Source organism: Lacerta agilis, chromosome 12 (assembly GCF_009819535.1).
Source record: "Lacerta agilis isolate rLacAgi1 chromosome 12, rLacAgi1.pri, whole genome shotgun sequence".
NCBI classification, from domain to species: domain Eukaryota; kingdom Metazoa; phylum Chordata; class Lepidosauria; order Squamata; family Lacertidae; genus Lacerta; species Lacerta agilis.
In genome coordinates this window covers 5,935,990-5,959,511 of record NC_046323.1, presented here as the reverse complement: position 1 = coordinate 5,959,511, position 23,522 = coordinate 5,935,990, and the positions used below count along the sequence as shown (strand labels likewise).

Here is a 23,522-nt window from a genome sequence, read left to right as displayed (position 1 = left end):
TAACAAAGCAAGCAAAGAAAAATCTCTTTTTTAATTTGTGAAAGCCAGCTGTTGAATATACCTCTGGATATTTTGGAATTGATATGTCAGCTGGTGGGATGTGTAGGCGCTTTTTTGGAGGCCAGAGTTTTAACAAGAAGGTGTGAGATGCAGAAACCACAGTCTGATCCTGGGTATACTTACATAAAAGCAAGTTCCATTGAATTAGATAAGGATTCATTGAATTTAATGTGTGTTAGGATCAGACTGTAAATTTGGGAAATACTTGTACATCAGACATTTTGGGGGTGGATTATGCTAAGAGGCATAATTTGGGTCCACAAATCTATTAAGTACGTATGCAAAATATTACTGTATCCTCCCTATTGGGTATATTATATATGTATAAAATTCTCTAAACATGAAGTATTGCATATTTCTTTTATAAATCACTGTATAAAGCACTTTTACATTTCAAAGCCACATGCCAAATGTTTTGCTTATTAAAATTAATATTGCATTTATCAGCAATTATTCAGTAAAAGAAAGTTACTGATAAGTTCTTCTTTTTCTTAAATAGAACTCACATGCAGGACCTGAAAGACGTCACTAATAATGTCCATTACGAGAACTACAGAAGCAGAAAATTGGCGGCTGTTACGTACAATGGAGTTGACAACAACAAAAACAAAGGGCAGCTAACAAAGTAAGTGGTAGTAAAAGTGGTGATACGGTTTTCCCCACAAGTTCATGGAAAATTTGTTTTGGATTACATATGTGGCCATTCAGTCAAATCCTTCAAGGCTCATACATCACCAAAGTAATAGTTAACAACTTAGTTACTGTTATTTATTACAGTTTTTGGTTTATATCTCACAGTTTACAAGAAACATTAACCTACCTTTTACTTTAAACTGCAAGCGCCTTTTCTTATATGGATCATTCCAGCCAGTGAGGAAAAAAAGAGTGGGGCCTCCTGGGTCTTCATATGCCCATTTTGTGGTAAGCAGGGAGAGGAATTTATTTGTCGTCGTGCCCATCCTATGGAATCTCCTCCCCTCAGATTGAACAAGCACCACCAGTAGTGTGCTTCCAGCACTTGTTGGAAAATTATGTATTTACTGGGGCCTTTGGGGTGCACGAGTGTGATCTGCTGCACTTCAGGTCATTAATTTATTACTTAATGTAATGATTTTAATTTATTTATTTTATCAAATTTATGTACCGCCCTTCATCCAAATATATCAGGGCGGTTCACAAGATAAAAATACAGGATAGAAGCACAAAATATCTTCGCTGACAGTCCACGGACATAATATTTTTAAATAATGGGTGGGCAGAAGTTTTTACCGTATTTTCCGGCGTATAAGATGACCCCCAACTTTTCCAGTTAAAATATAGACTTTGAGATACACTAGACTGCAGATTCTCCACCCGATGTATAAGACGACCCCTGACTTTTGAGAAGATTTTCCTGGATTAAAAAGTAGCCTTATACGGCAGTAGTTTTTGTGATGTCAGCAGGAGTAGAAAGTTGTTGTTCTGTCAGCTGAGCTGGTAGAAACATACCTGATGTTGTTCGGTCAGCTGAGTTGCTGCCTGATGGTTGAGGGAGGATTGTCAACAAAGTACATTTTCTTCATAGGAAACATAATGGTCTTTGGTCGCACCATAGGTTCAAGTACGCTTGGCTGACATGAAGCTTTGAGTGTAGCTTCCAGCCTGAATTTGGCGGCTGAGGCAGTTTTATTTGCCTGGTGGGCAGCATGTCAGACAATTATGGGAACGTTTGCATGTCGATTTTATATAATTGAACAGCTACATTATTCGATATATGGGTACATAGTTCTGCCATTAACTGACTTCCAATCTATACTGTATTGCCATCAGCAGGGTTCCATCTGGTTCCCAATGTTATTCATTATCTGTAAGAAGAATCTATATGTCCTTGCTGTTGCCTCACTTGCAAATTAAATTGTGTCCTCTTCTCTGGTATATAAACACATTTTCATGGTTAAAGTTCCTGAAAGGTAGAAGGAATTTTATATTATACAGTTCATGGGGCAGAAGAGTACAAATAGAATGAAATATACTTAAACTGAGCTCAAGGTGCACAGAAAGTATTTATGGACTTGTACTCTTCTGATGGGGAATAATTGAATACGTTTTATATTCAAACAATAAACAGTGTGCGCTTCATAGATTTACTTTTTGTAGGTTATATATCTCTATATAACCCAGTATATTCCAATTAGTGCATTAGGGAATTAATGTAACACAGTTGTTTTACTGCAGAGACTATTTCTAGTAACTAAACTTACAACAGGGTAGTGGCTTTTCTACGATTCAGATCTGATACTTACATTAAGAAGGTGCTGACTGGAGAAACAAGTTCAGCAATATCTAGCTCTCATATACATGCAAACTGAAGATGATGAGAGATGCAAAAGTAATTGCAGTTGTTACCTATTGACAATCTCAAGGTTTGTCCCCCAACCATTAAGTTCAGTGAACTTTTATGTTTGCTTAAAAGTTAACTTTGGCTTTCTCTCTGGCACATGTCTGTCTCCTGTGCTCCGTGCTCCCTTAAGTAGGTTTGCACGATAGCCAGCTGAGGAGTTTTTCTTCTTGGAGCTGTCAAACAAAACAAGCCCATGCAGTTTCTGCATGCACAGTGTCAGGAAAGTGAGGAAATTAATTGAAGCTTCATCACCGAATGGGCTTCATCCCTTTTTCTTCATCCCACTTTTGGTTTCTGAATCTTATGAGGGCACTAACTTCTCTTTTAGGAGTTATTTTAAAGCAACATTAGTCAATTTTTGGAAGGTTAATAGCTTTTCAGACAAATTTTATCAGACAGTTGGCTTCAGGATTTTCCATTTGAAGTCATAGATGGTACAACCCTCACCACACATTTTTGCTAACTTCTCTCACTGCATAATGGATGTATATTTTTACTGCAAGAAAATTGATTTGGTCTTCATAATATGCTCCTTCATATTAATTTTTAAAATGTTAGGCCAATAGAATTACAGCAAATGGAGTGGGTTGGGGGGTTAAATGCATGTCCAGGATACTTGAGGGCACAGTTTCCTGAATAATCCCAAATATATCTGAAGAAGTGTGCATGCACACAAAAGCTCATACCAAGAACAAACACAGTTGGTCTCTAAGGTGCTACTGAAAAGAATTTTCTATTTTGTTTCGACTATGGCAGACCAACACGGCTACCCACCTGTAACCCAAATACATAGTTTTTGAAACCAATGGTTTATTGTAATTTTATAATGTAGAATGACATTAATTGAAAATATAAGGAAAATGGAATAAATAAAAAACAAGTAAAATTACATGAAACCACAGAGCCTAGGGCTTGCCGATTAGAAGGTCGGTGGTTCGAATCCCCGCGACGGGGTGAGCTCCCGTTGCTCGGTCCCAGCTCCTGCCCACCTAGCAGTTCGAAAGCACATCAAAGTGCAACTGATAAATAGGTACCGCTCCGGCGGGAAGGTAAACAACGTTTCTGTGTGCTGCTCTGGTTCGCCAGAAGCGGCTTAAGCCATGCTGGCCACATGACCTGGAAGCTCTACACCGGCTCCCTCAGCCAATAAAGTGAGATGAGCACCGCAACCCCAGAGTCGTCCGCGACTGGACCTAATGGTTAGGGGTCCTTTTACCGTTACCTTTATAATACCATAAGGAACATATTAGTTCACAGTAAAAATAAAGAAATCATATTCTCAGGTCTTGTTTCACACATACAAGTCACAAGTTTGTTTGTTTTTTAATCAGCTTATACAATTATGAAATGGCAATGGTTTCTTCATCAATAAAGATGACCGGTAAGACCATTAAAGGGTCTGGCATTAGTCCCGTGCCCAAATACAAACCTAAACATTTTTGAGAGTTAACATCTCTGTGCCATTCAGAAGTTGGGAGTCAGACTGTCAAGTACATTTTGGTCTGCAGTATATATATATTTTTAACATAAATCATAGTGTAAATGACATCTGTGCACAATCCATGCTGCTTCACTATGAACAAACTCTAATGGTATTTCACATTTCTCCCATGAAGTTGGAAACAACCAAGAATGTTGCATTGGGGTTTTTTAGATCATACTTAAATTGGTTTGAAAAGTGAAAGTTTTTGAAGTCCCTCTGGCTGCATTGGAGGAGGGTGTGACGCTGAGGCTTGCAGCAGCTCATTCTCATAATGCTAAAGCATTGTTTACACAGGGATGGGGAACATATAGCCCTCCAGATGTTGCTGGACTGTCTACATTTCATTGCAGAGCTCAGGAAAATGACTTCATATTCTGGATCAGGAAGCCTATACCATGCTTTCTGCTTGATCAGCATCTTTACATGTTAACAAGGTTGTAGTTGAATAGTTCTCAGCTATCTTAAATAATAATTTCAGGGAAATTGTCCCTTTCTTGGTGTGTTGCTTTTCCCTGCATTCCTTTGATCAGTATGCTAACGAAGCAAAGCATTTGGTTTGACGGCATGAGACCGCTTCCCATGGTCCTTGAAATGTTCAGAGCGCTTCAAAGGGAACAATGGTTGCATATATTGTGAAAGTTCTGAAAATAATGTCATAGTGGTGGTGCCATAAAGCCCACACTGTTTTTTGCATCGCTTAGCTGTCTAGGCTGGGCTTCCAGTTCTGCTTTACATGTCAAAGAAGTGTGAAGCAAGCCAGGTAACCATGTTGTGCATTTTTGGGGGTCAATTTAAAGTGCCGGTTTTAGCATTTAAAGCCTTTGGGTCGGAGTTAATTGAAAGACTACCTGTACCCACACCAGCCTGTACCCACACATAACAAATCGGGGCAGAGGTTTTCCTTGTTTGGCCCCCCCACCTTCCCAAATCAGCCAAGTTGTCAGGCATGGTGTTCCCACACTACAGGTTTTCAGAAAGTCCTGGCAAACCACTTTTTCCACAGTGCTTTACTCACGAGGAATATTCCCTCTTGCTACTGTTCTTCTTTTGGCTGCTGAATCTGTTAATACTGCTTTGGTTCTAAATCAGTTGCTGAGTTGCATTGACTTATTATTACTGTATTCTGTTTTTTAAAATGTGGTTACAGTGAACGTTTTGGATTTTATTTTATTACTGTTGAATTTCTAATTGTGTGCAAGCTGCATTTAGAGAGAGTTTGGCTCCTAAAGGCAGCCTATAAATATTTTCTAATAAAACTAAATATCAAAGGTGATCTTCAGGTATTTAAAGCTAGGAAGAACAATTATGTCAGTGTTTTTCAACCACTGTTCCGCGGCACACTAGTGTGCCGCGAGATGTTGCCTGGTGTGCCATGGGAAAAATTGAAAAATTACTTTATATATAGTCAATATAGGCACAGAGTTAATTTTTTTAACATTTTCTAATGGTGGTGTGCCTCGTGATTTTTTTCATGAAACAAGTGTGCCTTTGCCCAAAAAAGGTTGAAAAACACTGAATTATGTAATCCTGCTAAGATAACTACTTACAGTGATGCAATCTAATAAATACTCTATATGCAGTCAGCAACTCAGTATAACTAATGTTGTTGTTGAATCGTTGAGTCGTGTCCACCTCTTCATGACCCCATGGACCAGAGCATGCCAGGCTCTCCTGTCTTCCACTATCTCCCGCAGTTTGGTCATAACTAATGTTAAAAGTTCAGCAAAATGCAGCTACTGTCTAGGACAGGCATGTCCAACAGGTAGATCGTGATCTACCGGTAGATCACTGGACGTCTGCGGTAGATCATTGGCTCCCCCCAAAGAAGCTGAACAACTGTGGCTCCCCTAAAAAAAGTTCAACATTTTACCTCCTCCCTGAAAGAATCTCAACAACTTTGACCTGAACCCCCAAAAGCGGGTAGTTCACTGCCAGTTTTTAACTCTGTGAGTAGATTGCAGTCTCTTGGGAGTTGGCCACCCCTGGTCTAGGTCATTCCTCATTTAATTTCTGCCTTCCCTTAAAGTCTAGCAGCTGTAGGGGACATTAGACAGGATCCACAAACTTTCATTTGCTTGGCTTTTGCTGCAACTTCAGATGACTCTTCTGCTAGGGAAGGAGTCATATTTCTTATACAATGGTGTTGGCAAGCTGTTTGCTGCTGTTTCTTGTATCTTACAATCACAAAGACTCTGTCCTTCTGCATGCTGGCCCTCCAGATGTTTGAGACTACAAATCCCATCATCCCTAGCTAACAGGACCAGTGGTCAGTGATGATGGGAATTGTAGTTCCAAACCTGCATGTATAAATTCTTGAAAATGCATTTGAGCTGTTTTTTAGTCAGTGTTGTGCCAATGCAACAAATAGTTCTCAAAGTTAAATTGCTATATATGGTGTCAAAGTTAAATTGCTATATAGTTTGCAAACTCCTCCTTGCACACGCATCTTGTTTTGTATGTAGCTGTGACTTACCGAGTAGTGTTGCCTCATTGCAACAGCACCTACCTAAAACAGTCCTATCTGGCTTCTGCAGCTGGGACAGAAAATAGGAAATACTTTTTAACTGAAGACTTCTTGGTTTGTTCATTTGCAAGGGGCTTCATTTTGTTAAGCCAAGATATGATCATACAAATGGGGACATTGTTTGAATAGGTTAGACGGTTTCTACCTTGTTCTGCTTGAGCTATTTGGGGGGGGGGGATATTTCCTTTCAGAAATTCCAGAGTAGCTATGATGTTCAGAGCTCTCAACCTTCCTTTTTTTGCAATGGGAAACGGTGCTGGAATAAGGGAATTTCCCGCAAAAAAGGGAAAGTTGACAGCTATGATAATGTTAGAATTTAGAAGTAATCTGTGAAATAGTTTGAATGGTTTATAAACCTGGAATAATCTTTGAAATACAAGGCAGAGCATGGAGTGAGTCTTATAGTTGCCATTTTATCATCTGATCTTAATTATAATAAATAATTTCCAGAGAAGCCTTGTGAGACCTCTGCTGGTGAGATAAATAGTGCTATTGACCATTTTGAACATGCATACTAGCAGCAATAGGCCCTGAGACAGTTGTGAATTGGTGTTTATTTTGAGAAGTTAAGCAAATGTCACTAAAATATTTAATTTTTCATCTAAAGAGCATGCATTATTCCTTGCACACAAACAGGTAAAAAGCTTTGCACATCAGGTCTGCATTAATTGTGTAGAGCACTTGAACTAACAGAATATTGAAAACAAAAAACTTAACTAGCTTTAACTAACAACCTGTCACTTTACAGTGGAAATCTTGCTGCTGGAGAGCATACAAACCAAAGTAGCTTCAAATCCATAATGAATTTGCTTTTTAATTATTGCTTTTTATTTTTGTGGTTTTATTTGAGCATGCTAAGCTTCTGTATTTTTTGTTTTTTAGATTTGACACAGTTGAAGGCATGTAAGTGGTCATTTAAATTTTTCAAAAGACTTAAGACAAGGCTTAAAACAAAAAAGGCTTTCAATGTTGAGTGTAATTTTCAAAACTTTTATTTTCAGCGATTGCATTTGTTTTGCTTTTAATGTTTTATTATAAAATTCCCTAACATAAAGTTAAATATTTTTAGTGACATCTACTGTGAGAGCACATTTATTCACAGAGAGAGCAGAAGACCATTTTAGCAGTTAATTGGATATGAAATCCTCATAATTTGCTTCTTTTCAGCACAGTGATTGATTGTATAGGAAATGATACTCAAGAACTTGTTAGCTTCATTTCTTCCCTCTGAAGCTGCAGTTTGTTACCACGGCATTTGAAAGTGCCAAAATTATCAAATCAGAGTGCTGATAAAGAAGGCAAAAATGTAGATATATCATATCAGTAGCTTGCAGAGGCTCAGATTTCATTCTTTTCAGATGTCATGTTCCAGAAAGAATAGTCAAAATGACATGAATGTCAGATAGGCATATGCACCCATTGCCCTCACCATGGAGAGGAATTAGTGATTGATGAATCAGGTGGTATTGCATTCTGTCTGAACATGGCATGTCCCTGGCTGTCTGCCTTTAACCCCTCTTTTTCCAGGGAACAAATTGGCTCTGAGAGATTCCACGTTCAAGCATGGCACAGCCTAGTTCATTTCCATCTTCCGTAGCATTAAAGAACCAGAGACTCTCACCAGGTCAAGAGTCCTCTCTGGAACATAACACTCAAATAGGAGTTGTGTGTCTGTTTGAGTAGTTCTTGAGGTTTGCTCTCATTTTTGAACGGGGGAGGGGTGTTATTCATATTTAAATGCACTGGAAACATCTATATTCAGTGTGTACATTTAAAAACAGCATTTATTTGGACAAATGCACAAACATGCAACCTTGCAATAAAATTCAATTTATTGAAATCCTTTTTTTTTTTTTTTTGCTTTTAGTGATGATGATAATAGGCATCCTGACAGTATACCATGGAGAGGGCTTGTTTCTGTATTAAAATAAGTTAACCATAGTAGCTGCATTGAAAATAGATTACACCATGTATTCTCTCTCTCCCATGTGCAAATTCTTCACAGCAGGACTGGTTTTAATTAGTTCTTTAATTTTCTGGTCCCTTTGATCATTGGATAAAAGTACAAAATCTTTCAAATAAACATTGGGAGTGGCTTAACTTATATTACAGCAGAACCTCAGACATATGAACTCATGGAGGCTGCTTCCATGAAATGACCATTTGCTTTTAGGTTCTCCTAACTTCACCTTGTCTTCCTTTCTAGCTTCGTTTGTAACTCTTAAGCTCAGTCTGCTATTCATCGTCCTTCGTAAACTTGGTTTGAATTCACTTGCTGCTTCTTTCTAGCTCCTTGAAGTTGATTCCTTATACAGTGATCCATATTGACCAGATGAAGAATTTAAGGATTCTTATAGTAGAGTGGCCGCTACAAAATTGCTCAAGAAGACATTCCCCACCAGTTTCTTAGCATCCAGGCTGATGTGGAATTGCTGAGAAACCTGTGCTTCCTATTACTCCACAGCAAACAGAAGAGCTGTCTCAGTGTGGCTGAGGAAATGCCCAAGCATCCTTTAGCTACAAGGGATGAATCCCTCCTGTCACGCCTTAGCTGTTTTAAATGGAATCATACTGTCTGGGGTTCCGCTGTAATCTCATTCATATATAATTCTAGGTGGTTGAGTGAAGGCTGGATTTGATTTTGTTGTTTGCTACTTGTCCACTTACACAGTTTGCCCCCCACATTTTATGTTGCATGAATGTCCTGCCTAGCAATGATAATCACGTGTATTTGGTGCACTTGGACTGGTGGGCACATCACCCTTTTCTTCCTTCTCAGATAATATAGATGTTACTAGATCATTGCATGTTCTGATTGGAACCTGGAGTGGATTCATTAGCAAGAGTAAGAAATGAAATGTGTTGAATACGGGTCAGTAACATGCCACGGATTCGTTTATTAAACATGCCATTAGAGCTATGAGAAGGTCCTAGAGAGGCCTGAGTACACTTCAGCCCATGTACACATAGTGTACTGCTTCTTCCGCATTTCTGGCAGCAGCTGCCCCAGAACCCAATTCTAGTAAAGCTTCTACAGTGGTGAAACGAAGTGTTTGGAAACCCTTTCAAAGTACCACGTAGAGTAATTTATTTTACCATGATCCTGGAGCCAAAGAATTGTCCATCTCTGTTCAAATCAACAAGAATCATGTGCTCTTTCATCACTGCTTCTTACTTCTTTGTGATGGTCCCCTTAAAGCCGTCCTCTCACAATGCAGCAGTGCCCATAGAGTCCACCACTGACACAATTCCCCTTTGAGAGCCAAGTCCTTAGACGAGTCCTTAGAAAAGAACAAAATGAGCAACAATTTTTTAAATATATATTTTCCAAAAGTTTGGGATGGACTAATACTCCATTAGCCCTAAATGACCCATTAACAAATCCCAAGGAGTTTCTAAGATGGAACCTTTTAATGTGAAATGGCTCTCAAAGGCAAATTGTTAAATAAAAATGTTATATAAGTAGGTAACTTGATCTCTTGATCACTGTTAAATCCTTTAAGGCCGAAGTCTTCTACTCAGGACCAGTGTGAGCCCCACTGAACTCTGTGAAAGGGGCAGGGGGAAATAATTTTAAGAGGCATGAGAGTGTTGGGAAGGGGGAATATAGTGGGGGATTGGAAGGAAGGGAATCTATTTGAATAATATATTCAGGAAAGAAGTGAGGGAAGCCCAACAGACCCCTATGCTATGGCACTAAGTGGGGAAAATAAGTGTGCAGGATAGGCCTTGGGCACTGAGGAGAGCTGACTGGCAGTAGGGTGGGCTATGGTGCTATGAACCCCATCTCTAAAATGAATATGTATTTTCTAAAAATAAAAATATTCTACGTATGTAATTCCTTCATCATATAAGGCATATCTTGTGTGATATGACCCGTAACTTGTGGCTTGGCTCACTTTCTTGTGGCTTCTGAATGTAGGTGATTTGCTGCTGCTTTTATTGTAGTGCACACAGTTATAGCTTGGTCTTGAGTTACGTTGCTGCCACGTGGATAGTATTGTTTAGGATTGTGAATCCGTGTTTTGCAAACTGCATGCCTGGAACCACCACTAGGCCTTGAACCCCTTTCAAGTGCACCTCAGCTTTGCAGTCTGCCCGGTACCTTCTCATTTCCCAACCCAGCCTGCCCGCAACTGCAGTGCCAGCAGCTTCTGGTGGTGGTCCTGATGTGCATAATGCACAGGCATACAGGGATGCAGCTGTTAGAAGTGAGGCTGTGATGGGAAGGTTGAAGGGAGAAAGGAAAGAAGAAGCAGACGAGAAGAAAGGCACACAAGAGCACCACTGTGTCCTTTTGTCCTCTCTCCTTCCTTCCTACCTGTGCGCGCACACACACACACACACCCTATGTCCCAATGCTATTAATTAATTAATTATACCCCGCCCATCTGGCTGAGTTTCCCCAGCCACTCTGGGCGGCTCCCAATTGAGTGTTAAAAACAATACAGCATTAAATATTAAAAGCTGCCCTAAGCAGGGCTGCCTTCAGATGTCTTTTAAAAATAGGATAGCTGCTTATTTACTTGACATCTGATGGGAGGGTGTTCCACAGGGTGGGCACCACTACCGAGAAGGCCCTCTGCCTGGTTCCCTGTAACCTCACTTCTCACAAGGAGGTAACCGCCAGAAGGCCCTCGGCGCTGGACCTCAGTGTCCGGGCTGAACAATGGGGGTGGAGACGCTCCTTCAGGTGTACAGGGGGAGAGCCAGGGAGCCTCTCCTGACCAATTTGAAAGTGACAGCAACTTTGCATTGGAAATAAGGCAACTGGTGTGGGGTGTGTAGATAGCCTTATCCTGGCTCTCTTTATAGAAGAGAATTTTAAAATCCGCAGCCAGACAACGAGTGTGGTTCCAGGAAAATAGTGAGCATTGCAAAGAAGCATTGATGCAGTTCAAAATTCAAGCCATGCAAAAAGTTATATGATTAGCTGGTATGAAAACAGCTGACAGTGTATAAAAAAAAGTAAAGAACATGGTTCAGGCTGCCCTCCCAGTTCTGAGGATTTTCTGCCACTCTGTAGGCTTCTAAATGACTCTAAGCAACAAAGCATGTGTGCACAAACACAAGATGTAAATGCACCAGGGGTGTTCAGTGTTGTGTGCCATGCATATAAATTACAAAGTTCTTTTTAGTGGCATGTGCAATGCATGTGTATTAAAATACACCCCAGCAGAAATTCTGGAGCCCCATAAAGAACATTTCTGGATGTATCCCTGTTTCAGCATAACATACCTGAGTTATTCCTACTTGAAATATATTGTTGTCCAAGGTAGTCCATTGCATGTGCACCTGATCTGTGGTGTTAAATCTCACTACCTCTGTGTGGTTTTTTCCTTCTTCACAAAGTGCTATTTCTAAGAAATTGTACATTGCAGGTGAAGCACAGACCCCAGCCACATGGTTTCATCCTCTGTTAGACTAGATGTTCACACTAATTTGTAAACTTGAAACAAATGTGGCGAGGAAGTACCTGATCACTCTCATTTATTCGTTGGCACTACTTCACTTTCCAAAAGTAGCTTGCTTCCTGTCTCTCTGTGTGTCTATTGGCTTTTCACTGAACTTGTATTTCCAAACGAAAATTGAATAACCAAGCATCTGTTTCGTTTATGGCAGGAGCCCTCTGGCGCAAATGGAAGAGGAGCGGAGAGAACATGTGGCGAAGATGAAGAAAATGGAAATGGAAATGGAGCAAGTCTTTGAGATGAAGGTCAAAGAAAAAGTTCAGAAACTGAAGGACTCTGAAGCAGAGGTACATATTGCTGTGGCATTATGTACTGGATAAAGCAAACATTAGAATATTTGAATTACAGGACAATATTTATTTAGCACTGTGAGTCAATAGAAAATCAGCTGTAAGTGAATTCCCGGGGAAATCAGATGAGCTCAAGTGGTGATCGATAAATCCCTATTCCTGTGTGCCCAACAACTGTAAATGCACATTATGTCCCGTGACTTTTCACATTGTGGAGTTCTTGGCCATGATTTTACCATTATGGCAATATTATTATTTTTTTACACTGATACGACTCGAGCTGAATACACCTTTTTAACTCATGTTATGTATCAAATAGTGATCTTCTGTGAAGCCAAGAGAAACTCAGATCCATAACTTTCAAGAATGTAGGATTGACGTGATTGCTTAAGATGAGTTTTTTTTTTTTTAATCATCCTAAATTAAGATCCATTGTAATACCATCTTGAGAAGCAACAGCCAGTACATAGTGTAGAGTTCAGCCATGGTTTGACGCTTGGTCTTACCTACCACAGCAGCTTTTTCGTCTTGTTTGGATAGATGGGGAAATTATTCAGTAAGGAAACTTGCTTTAAAGGTCAAACAAAGGAGAAGGGGTGAGAATAAGGCAGTGCTTTCTCCAAGGACTGAACATAATAGCTTTAACATTAAAATGCCTGTTAAAAATAAAATAAATACGGGGCTGGATCCAGATTGTCAGTTGCATCTGGGTCCTCCTGAAATCAAAGTTGAAATGTTAGTCATTGCTTACGTTCCATTGAGTTCAGTGGTTATTAAGTGAAAGTAATGTCGTCTGGGTCCAACCCAATGTGCTCATTTATTTTCTATTTTTTACTTGCAACATTACTGATCTCTTTTTCATTTTCTGACGGACCCCTTGAGCACAGATGAGAAACTTTACCATCTTTTGCATTCTCGTTCCTTAGCTCCAGCGGCGTCACGAGCAGATGAAAAAGAACTTGGAGGCACAACACAAGGAATTAGAGGAAAAACGCCGCCAGTTCGAGGACGAAAAGGCAAACTGGGAAGCTCAGCAACGTATTTTGGAACAACAGAATTCTTCGAGGTGCGTTGGAGTCGTAACCGCCGTCCTTTCTGATCTTTCTGATTTTAGGTCCTACCAGTTTTCCCCATCGCAAGAGTTGATACCCTGTCCCTGCACAATCCCTGCAGGGATAACACATCCAAGTACAGTGGTACCTCTGGTTACGTACTTAATTCGTTCTGGAGGTCCGTTCTTAACTTGAAACTGTTCTTAACCTGAAGCACCACTTTAGCTAATGTGGCCTCCCGCTGCCGCTGCGCCGCCAGAGCACGATTTCTGTTCTTATCCTGAAGCAAAGTTCTTAACCTGAAGCGTTATTTCTGTGTTAGCAGAGTCTGTAACCTGAAAGTGTATGTAACCCGAGGTACCACTGTAATGGCTTACCTGTGTATAGTGCTATGGGTTGCATCCCAGTGGTGCCCCTCTGCTGACATTGATATATGGTAGAAAAAGAGGCTATTTTCACCAGTTTGCCTTTTTCCTCTCAGCCAACCCCCACATGCTATGTTGTTTCTAAGGGCTCCTGAAACAGAGCATCATATTGGCCATATCAGTATAATAAGAAACACCCCCTTAGAAATGTTTCAGCTGCTTGGTTGAAGGGGGAAATTCCCCTCGGCCCATTCCCATTTCCGTGGCACTTTTCATTCTGTCCAGTCTATGCCTGGAATTGCCTTTGCTCCTCTGTTGTCAAACCACTCCTCGCAGTTCCTTCCTAAGGACTGACAACCCTGCTTATATCAATACTTCCTAAACCACTCCCACCAGCTCATTGACTGCTTCTCCACCACCATCTGGCTCTGTGCCATCACAGCAAGCTCCCACTTCAGATTTAACTACGTTATCTCTGCTCATTTTGGTAAAATGCCATATTATATGCATGTGACATAATTATATTTGTCCTTGCTGTGAACTGCTCCACGTGTACAGTTGTCCTGGAAAATGGCCATGGTAAATATACTTCCCATATGTATATCTCGGCCTGGAAAAGATGGAGAGTTTGGAGACAAGAGGGAGAAGTATTGCTCCTTCCTACTTCCTCATTCCACTAGTTTTCCCGGCTAAGATTGCTGCCCTCCCAGTAGAAAACAAGAGTGACTAGGAGGGAGGAAAAATGTGATGAAAGGAAAAGGAGAAGAAGATGAACCTAGCTGGGGAAAGTGGGAGTGGGTTGAGGACAGGCAACCAGTTGGAGAGAAGGAAAGGAATGGTTTGTTTATTTCTTCCCTTTGCTCCTCTCTGGGTCAGTTTGCACTCAGTTTCCCTCTTCTGAGAGCCAGTGTGGTGTAGTGGTTAAGAGCGGTAGACTCGTAATCTGGGGAACCGGGTTAGCGTCTCCGCTCCTCCACATGCAGCTGCTGGGTGACCTTGGGCTAGTCACACTTCTCTGAAGTCTCTCAGCCCCACTCACCTCACAGAGTGTTTGTTGTGGGGGAGGAAGGGAAAGGAGAATGTTAGCCGCTTTGAGACTCCTTCGGGTAGTGAAAAGTGGGATATCAAATTCTTCTTCTTCTTCTTCTTCTTCTTCTTCTTTCAGGGCCTTTGCTTGTTACCCCCTCTTCCCTCTGCTTTTTGTTTCATATTCACTTAGGGACTGTGCCCTTGTGCTTTTCCTTTTCTCTGGGGTCTGCAGGTCCGTGTTTTGTTTGCGTGTTTTCTCACCCTCAGCACCCAGAAACACACAAACACAGTGCAAATGAGCGAGGGCCACTTTCAATAATAAACCTGCAACGGCAGCCATGTTGTGACTGGCCAAGTCGCTGCTTGACGGTAATTTTATGTGAATGCCCACAGAAAGTTTGGGGACCCCTACGCTGTTTGCTTAATGCTCTGAAGAATATGGTACTTACAGTAATGTGCTGCGCTTAATCAAGCAGAAGATCACATATGTAAATATATCTGAATAATTATTTTTCCTTTTCTTCTTTTACAGAACTTTGGAAAAGAACAAGAAGAAAGGGAAGATATTTTAAATATACTTAAGACCACCAGTTATGTATTAGTTGCCAATATTCCAGCCTGGACATGTGTGTGTTGGATCTGTTTGACCAATCTTGCACCAGTTGTGTCCATATCTTTGGATTTAACAGCATGACAAAAAAAATTTTTTTTGGTTAATTTTGAGGGCACTTGAGATGCCTTGAATTATTTAGGGTGTTGTATACTTAGGAAAACAAACCAGCTCTAAGTTACCCCTTTAAAAGAAAAAGGAAAAAAAAAAACTTAAGTCATTTACTGCAAAATAACATTTTACTGTTGTACAATCATGTTCTGGTGGTTTGATTTTGTTTACAGGATATTCCAGTATACGAGGACTTGGGAAAGTTTTCCATAAGGATACATTGCCATAATATAATACGAACTATGCTTCTATTATAAAAATTCCATTCAGTGCAGCATATATAATAATGTAATTTAGTCTAACACAGTTGACCCTATTTTTGACACTTCCGTTGTTTGAAAATACACATGGAAAAATGAAACTTATAGGCTTATGGGGCACCTAAAAGCTTTTTTTAAAAAAACAACTTTTTTGGATTCTTTAAATATATGCTATTCTCATTTAGTAACTACTCTAGCCAGAATAATTTCATTACTGCTTCATTTTTTGTAATAACATATAATTTAGATATTTTTCCATATATTGGCCCTGCTAAATAGAATGTAGTTTCTTTCATATGGTAGGAACCAGTTGATAAAACCTTTCCTTTAACTCCCTTTTTACATTTTATGGTAAGTAGCAGGAAAATGCATTTATAGGTCATTTCTAGGAAAAAATGTGGAGTTAACTACCAACCTGTTTCTACCTGTGTGCAGTCTGTCTTCTACTAGAAAAGAGAATCATGGCCTCTTGAGAGAAAAGTCACAATTTTACATTTAGCTGTATTCATATACTGCATTTCTGTATTTTTGTTTGTATTGTAAAAAGTCACATAATAAACAATGTTGTGATGTAACATACTCAGGTGTGGATTATCTTATCCTTGGATAATTAGAATTTATGACATTTCCCTTTTTCTATTGCTTTTAAAAGTAAAACTTGGTCTGCCAAAATAACTAATAATTTACCTGAGCTGACTTTGCTTGGACTTCTTCAAAATATTCATGCAAATTTAGCAAGATGAAATTTGATTTTGCATATTTATTTAAAGTACCTTAACAAATACTCTGCTTTTCAATTTGATATCGATTATAAAAGGAGGAAATGCATGCAGGCATGTTTGTGGTTGTGGTTGTGTTTGAGTGTGGGTTTCATGACATGTTGGTTTCGGATAGATTTTTCAATATGTCATGGGAGCAAGAACATAGACTTGTTATTAAAAATTGTTTCAGCAAAACTATTAGGATGTATTTGTACTTTTCCAGCCAATGAAAATGAATATTTCTGAGAATGGTTCCTATTGAGACAAAGGTTGTAATAGCTAGGTGGTAACTTGAAAACTGCATTCCTAATAGCAAAGTCTAGCAGCAGGCTGAAATGATGAGAAAGGTGTTTAAAAAAACCCAACCTGAATGTATTCTCCCCCCCCCCACTACTAACCCAAAAATTTCATTAATCTAACCTGTGCTAAGACGGTACACACCAATTTACAGTCAACAGGCAGTTTGCTTCTTTATGCTGCTGAACGTTCCACTTTCCTCCATACTGCCTGGAGCTGGAAGCACACAAACCATGAGCCACGGCATTATGTTAGAACCAGGGCTTGTGGTTGGGTGGGAGAGAAACCTTCACCACATGTCCAAAATCCATTTCGGGGGGCCTAATCCAGCCCGCCGGTAGGTTTAATCCAGCCCTGTGGCAGTTTATTTCCTGGGGTAAAATCCTAAAAAAAAAACTCAACAACAACATCAGAGGTTAACAATTCTGGTCGGCCCTCATGGCCCTTCACTTCATCAAATCTGGCCCTCTTTGAAAAATGTTTGGACACCACTGTAAAACCAAGGCTCGTGGTTTGTTGCTCTCCGCTCCAGGCAGGGAGCAGCAAAATGCGAGTTCCTTGGCAGCGGGGTGCTACTCTTCCTCTGAAAACCACAAACCACGACTTGCCATGAAGGACAAAGAGCAGCATGCAACCACTTGTCAGATCTGTTTGCTGGGGCAACTTTTTTGCATTCTTGCTTTGATGCTCAATCCATTTTCTCTGTTTGTGTTTAATGTAAATGCTAAGTGATCATTCATGTAATTATTGCTCATTCAGATGTTACTCCAGAAACAATACACAAAAAGAAGCTCAACTACGACCACAGCTAAAATTTATTGTTATGATGCAGCTTGAACACTAGTATCTGAAGTTACGACTTCACCTTTCTAAGTTTTATTAATGCTCTGGGGCGTGTTTGATTTGCAAAATCCAGAAATTTGATTTGCAAAGCGTTAGAAACATTCTGATTCCCCTGTTGAGAATACCATCCAAGTACTGTGGTAATGCATTATTAAAATGTGTTACTGCATTTGTATGATAATTATTATACTTATCGCTAGTACTTGTTTAGAACTACTGAGTGAAGACCAGAATAACCGTTTCAAGACTTAAGTTTTCCAACAATACAGGGAAAACTTACTAATATGCAGGGTTAAATTGGAGCTCTGGTCTTCTCTCCCCTTTCTGAAACGTAAGCTTCAGAGTCTAAAAGGGTTGATATTATTTATAGTACTATTTGGCACCGTGGCTCTCACCCACAGTACTATTGTGTGCGAGAGAGGGGGTATTCTGTTAATCACCACTGCGGATGAGTTGACCTCTTAAAATATTCTACCTACTTGTCAAGCCTTGAATGGTGCATCTGCACACATATTATTATTTTTAAAAATTATATACTACCCTTTATCTGTAGATCTCAAGTGGTTGGCATCGTAAAAGTACAATATAAAAAACACAAAAAACCATAATAAAAATAAACCAATTAATCCTCCTCCCACAACACAGGTAAAGGTAAAGGGACCCCTGACCATCAGGTCCAGTCGTGTCCGACTCTGGGGTTGTGGCACTCATCTCGCTCTATAGGCTGAGGGAGCCAGCATTTGTCCGCAGACAGCTTCCAGGTCATGTGGCCAGCATGACAAAGCCGCTTCTGACGAACCAGAGCAGCGCACGAAAACGCCATTTACCTTCCCGCTGGAACAGTCCCAATTTATCTACTTGCACTCTGACGAGCTTTCGAACTGCTAGGTGGGCAGGAGCTGGGACTGAGCAACGGGAGCTCACCCCGTGGCAGGGATTCGAACCGCCGACCTTCTGATCAGCAAGCCCTAGGCTCTGTGGGTTAGACCACAGCGCCACCCGCGTCCCTACACTTTTAGTCATTAGATTTGTTGTTCAGTCGTTCAGTTGTGTCCGACTCTTCGTGACCCCATGGACCAGAGCACGCCAGGCACACCTATCCTTCACTACCTATCGCAGTTTGGCCAAACTCATGTTAGTAGCTTCGAGAACACTGTCCAACCATCTCATCCTCTGTTGTCCCCTTCTCCTTGTGTCCTCCATCTTTCCCAACATCAGGGTCTTTTCCAGGGAGTCTTCTCTTCTCATGAGGTGGCCAAAGTACTGGAGCCTCAACTTCAGGATCTGTCCTTTTAGTGAGCATTCAGGGCTGATTTCTTAGATTAAAAACCTCTTAAAGCAGCTTGGACCCAAAAGATGTTGCTATGCAGGCAGAAAGCGTTTCTGGTTGTATGGGGAGACCCCAGTTAGCTTCTGCCTCTCTGCAGGCCCTGGAGCTTCTCTCGAAGGTTCCCTGGCCTACTGAATCCATTTTTATTTTTTATTTTTGGAAGGCCAGGCAGCCCTTATCTGAAGAAATGCTTTTTCTCACAGTGCCTGTGGTATACTTCCTTCAGTGTGAAATCAAACTAGTACGAAACATTACAAGCTGGAGCGTTACCTCAGTTTAAACACAAGGTGGCGGTGTTCTCTGCATCCTGAGATGCCTGGTAGTGTGGTTTCAGTCCTTTAGAAACCTACTTCCAGCAGAGGGGAAAAAACTGCTTAAATCTTCTGTGCTCTCTCTCAAATGCCTACAGAATTGCACAAACTGCTTCCTATTAGCTGTGCCCTAAACTTCCAAATAAATAACTAAATGAATAAATACAGAAGGACTTATTGTCACCTTGCAGGCAAGAGGGGAGGGGAGTGCTTGTTAATGTTTGTTACCCTTTTCTCTACTCGGGGAATAAATTTGGGTTAGTAATGAATCCTCGGCTCCTTGGGAACAATAGGCAGCTTCAGAAAAGCAGCCTTTGTAGCCTACTAATGTCTGAGCTGTGCTTGAGTTCTGGTTGCCAATTCCTTGTAGCCAGAACTCTTTTCTTTTCTTCTTTTATGCTTCAAATATCACGGCATCCCATAAAGAGCAGGTTCTGTTGGTTGGCAACTCTGCCCCAACATCAGATATGCCATCATGCTGATTTCTTTTCTTTTACTATGCTAATTAAACTTTTTTGAGTATAGATACCGCAAAAGACAGAACGTTATAAGGGTGAGGCTAAATTTGAGTTAAGGAATCTGAAACCTGCCTAGAATCCAAAACAAACAAACAGCTTTGTAGCATGTTCCATGAGCCCAAAGGAACTTTAGACTCGTCTCGAATAGCTGCTTCAGATGTCACATGGCATACTGCTTTTGGAATGGATAACTTCAAAAGCAATATACTGTATGCATAAGGGCACTGGCTCTTCAAAGGAAAAGTCAAAAATTTTCACCGTGATCGTGCAAATTCCTTGTGTAAGCCTAAGGAGCTCAAAATCCTAGATGTACGTTTGTTTTCCAGAGCCAGAATGTAAATGTGAGGATTAAACACCTGCAGAGAGCCTTTCTCGGCACAGAGTAAATGTGTCTTTCTAGATATTGTTGTTGTTGTTCAGTCGTTCAGTCGTGTCCGACTCTTCGTGACCCCATGGACCAGAGCATGCCAGGCACGCCTATCCTTCACTGCCTCTCGCAGTTTGGCCAAACTCATGTTAGTAGCTTCGAGAACACTGTCCAACCATCTCATCCTCTGTCGTCCCCTTCTCCATCTTTCCCAACTTCAGGGTCTTTTCCAGGGAGTCTTCCCTTCTCATGAGGTGGCCAAAGTACTGGAGCCTCAACTTCAGGATCTGTCCTTCTAGTGAGCACTCAGGGCTGATTTCTTTAAGAATGGATAGGTTTGATCTTCTTGCAGTCCATGGGACTCTCAAGAGTCTCCTCCAGCACCATAATTCAAAAGCATCAATTCTTCGGCAATCAGCCTTCTTTATGGTCCAGCTCTCACTTCCATACATTACTACTGGATATACACACAAACAACTGGACTTGCAGCTTGAAACCCTTGTAGTTTGAACACATCACCCAACCATAGCGCTGTTTTGCCAGAGATGCTATTTCCTGTTGCAGCAAACCTTAGCTTGCACTTTGCATCTTGCTGCTGGGGGTCTGTGTGTGCCGCCTTCCGTTCAGCTAACAATAAAAGACATTGGAATTACTGTCCTGTCTCCCACTGCTCTGAATTCCTAAGTCTTGTTTAGTTCAGTGCCCTAACCTTGGCTATTGGATTCATCCCAGCTGCCGATGAGGTGATGCCACAGCAGCCAATGAAAGGCCAAACGGACTGAGACTACAGTGTCCCTCCTGAGAGTTAGCCCATTTGGAGCAAACTTGGTGCGACTCCCAGAGTTCCTATTGCAGCCAGCTTGGCAGCATCGAAGTCTGTGCCGGGGGCTTTTTAGACGTTTTGTATGGATATAGAACAGACGGGACCTTGGCAACAACAGGAGGCTCAAATGAAAGGCAAAACTTACTTTACAGTGAAATCAAGCTCCCCCCCCCCCCATTTTAGTCTCTCAGGGAGAGTGTGAATGTGAAACTGCCCAAGAGTTTTCTGGCTCGAGTCTATGGTTGAATGGGTGGATATGTCCAGTTATGATCAATCTGCATAAAATGCATCCATAGGGCAGAAATGCCACCCTAAGGGCCTTTTCTGTTGTGGCACCCCAATTTTGGAATTGGCTTTTCTGGGAGATATGGCTGGCACCATCTTCTTGTTCGGTACCATTTTTATTTGTGTGTGCATGTGCTGCATTAATAATAATAATAATAATAATAATAATAATAATAATAATAATAATTTATTTATACCCCGCCCACCTGGCTGGGTTTCTCCAGCCACTCTGGGAAGCTTGCAACAGAATATTAAAATGCAATGGTCTATTAAACATTAAAAGATTCCCTAAACAGGGCTGCCTTCAGGTGTCTTCTAAAAGCCTGGTAGTTGTTTTTCTCTTTGACATCTGGTGGGAGCGCGTTCCACAGGGCGGGTGCCACTACCGAGAAGGCCCTCTGCCTGGTTCCCTGTAAGTTAAAGGTAAAGAGACCCCTGACCATTAGGTCCAGTTGTGTCTGACTCTGGCGTTGCGGCGCTCATCTCGCGTTACTGGCTGAGGGAGCTGACGTACAGCTTCTGGCTCATGTGGCCAGCATGACTAAGCCGCTTCTGGTGAACCAGAGCAGTGCATGGAAATGCCGTTTACCTTCCCACTGGAGTGGTACCTATTTATCTACTTGCACTTTGACGTGCTTTCGAACTGCTAGGTGGGCAGGAGCTGGGACAGAGCAACGGGAGCTCACCCCGTCGCGGGGATTCGAACCGTCGACCTTCTGATCAGCAAGCCCTAGGCTCTGTGGTTTAACCCACAGTGCCACCTGGGTCCCTTCCCTGTAACTTAGCTTCTCGCTAAGTTACAAAAAATAATAATAACTGCTGCTGCTGTTGGCATCTGTCTGTCTTGAGAGACAATGGAGTGCATCTCCGGGGGTGAAGTCAAAACAGCTGTGTTAGCACCACCAAAGCCTGGGCAATGTGTCCGGAAGTCCTGATCTGCCCAGACAAGGCCTCCCTCTCAGCTTTGCTGATGTGGTCCAAAGGAAAGCAGACCAAGACGTTCAGGCCCAGCTTGGCTGCAGGAGTAGCCGGAAGGAGGTGCAGAAGCTCTGCTGTATACTATCTGTTTACCCCTAGGGAAGGTGCTTATGAGATTTTCTGCCTCAGGTGCCCAAACAACTCGGTGAGCCTTGATTTCTCTCTGTGTGTGTTTGGATTTGCTGCTCCCTCTCAGGCAGTAAAAATGTCTTGGACCAGCCCAAGGACTTCTGAACATGATCTTAGAAGCTGGGAACACCAACATCATAAGGGAACAGGTGGTTCAGTTCCTCTGGTCCCAAGCCATTTTAAGTTTCAAGTGAGTATTTCAACAGCATTCTTTGAATACTGCCAGGGAAGGCAAGGGTGGAATTTCCATTTCTAAAAAAGAAAGGTGCGATGCCTCAGTCTTCTGCTTTAATTCAAAGTATTAAGAGGCAACATAGGGTGAGAGTGAGTCAGTCAGTCAGTCTGCTCTCTGAGGTATCATTGACGATTCTCATCTTTATTTTAAAAAAAGAAAAAGGGAGGTGCATGGTAAAAGAGAACAGAAGATGCTGCTTGGTTAAAGGAATAAGAGGTGGAGGTGATGTTACAAGACCTGCTAAAAGGCTACAGCACTGATATTTCCATACCTGTTGGTGTTGGTGTTTTTAAATATATTAGAAAGAGTCTGAGCTGGCTGAAGAAACTTGCACTGAAAGATTGGAGGTGAATATGAGGAAAGGAGAGGGGGGAAAATACTTTGGGAACCAACTCCAGAATTCTGTGTACTAGCTGTAAGTGGCACAGAAGGATGTTCAAAAGGACCAGAGACATAGCAAAGGAGATCACGAGACAAACCTGCTCTCCTGTTGTATGGCTTGGTTTCCTCTTGCCGGGTCACTGCAACGCTGGCTTGGCTTCAATTAACCCTCTAAATAAACTAGGAGCCTTCAGTTGGATAGTTTTTCATTCAACTTTAGCCTCACACAAACTGTCTTTTCAGGCCCTGCAGCATTCCCGGACAGCAATATAATCATATGTAATTACTGCAGCATATTTTAGCTGCTATGGACCCAGGTGGCGCTGTGGGTTAAACCACAGAGTCTAGGGCTTGCTGATCAGAAGGTCAGCGGTTCGAATCCCTGCAACGGAGTGAGCTCCCGTTGTTCGGTCCCAGCTCCTGCCCACCTAGCAGTTCGAAAGCACGTCAAAGTGCAAGGAGATAAATAGGTACCGCTCCGGCGGGAAGGTAAACGGCGTTTCCGTGCGCTGCTCTGGTTCGCCAGAAAGCGGCTTAGTCATGCTGGCCACATGACCCGGAAGCTGTCTGTGGACAAACGCCGGCTCCCTTGGCCTATAGAGCGAGATGAGCGCTGCAACCCCAGAGTC

The 23,522-nt window shown here is 41.5% G+C and overlaps 1 protein-coding gene across 6 annotated transcripts in view; it reads left to right on the top strand.

Moving 5' to 3' along the window:
- The window catches only part of SEPTIN7 (septin 7), a 53,002-nt gene extending 36,788 nt beyond the window's left edge, over positions 1 to 16,214 (top strand). For 5 of the 6 annotated variants that reach the window (XM_033166267.1, XM_033166270.1, XM_033166269.1 and 2 more), the window contains 5 exons: positions 560 to 685; positions 7,330 to 7,350; positions 12,070 to 12,205; positions 13,135 to 13,274; positions 15,187 to 16,214. In XM_033166267.1, coding sequence (XP_033022158.1) covers positions 560 to 685; positions 7,330 to 7,350; positions 12,070 to 12,205; positions 13,135 to 13,274; positions 15,187 to 15,226 — 463 coding nt within the window. In that variant the 3' untranslated portion in view covers positions 15,227 to 16,214. The remainder of the gene's footprint in view (positions 1 to 559; positions 686 to 7,329; positions 7,351 to 12,069; positions 12,206 to 13,134; positions 13,275 to 15,186) is intronic. The other variant, XM_033166266.1, reaches the window with a different exon arrangement.
- The last annotated feature ends 7,308 nt before the right edge of the window (positions 16,215 to 23,522 follow it).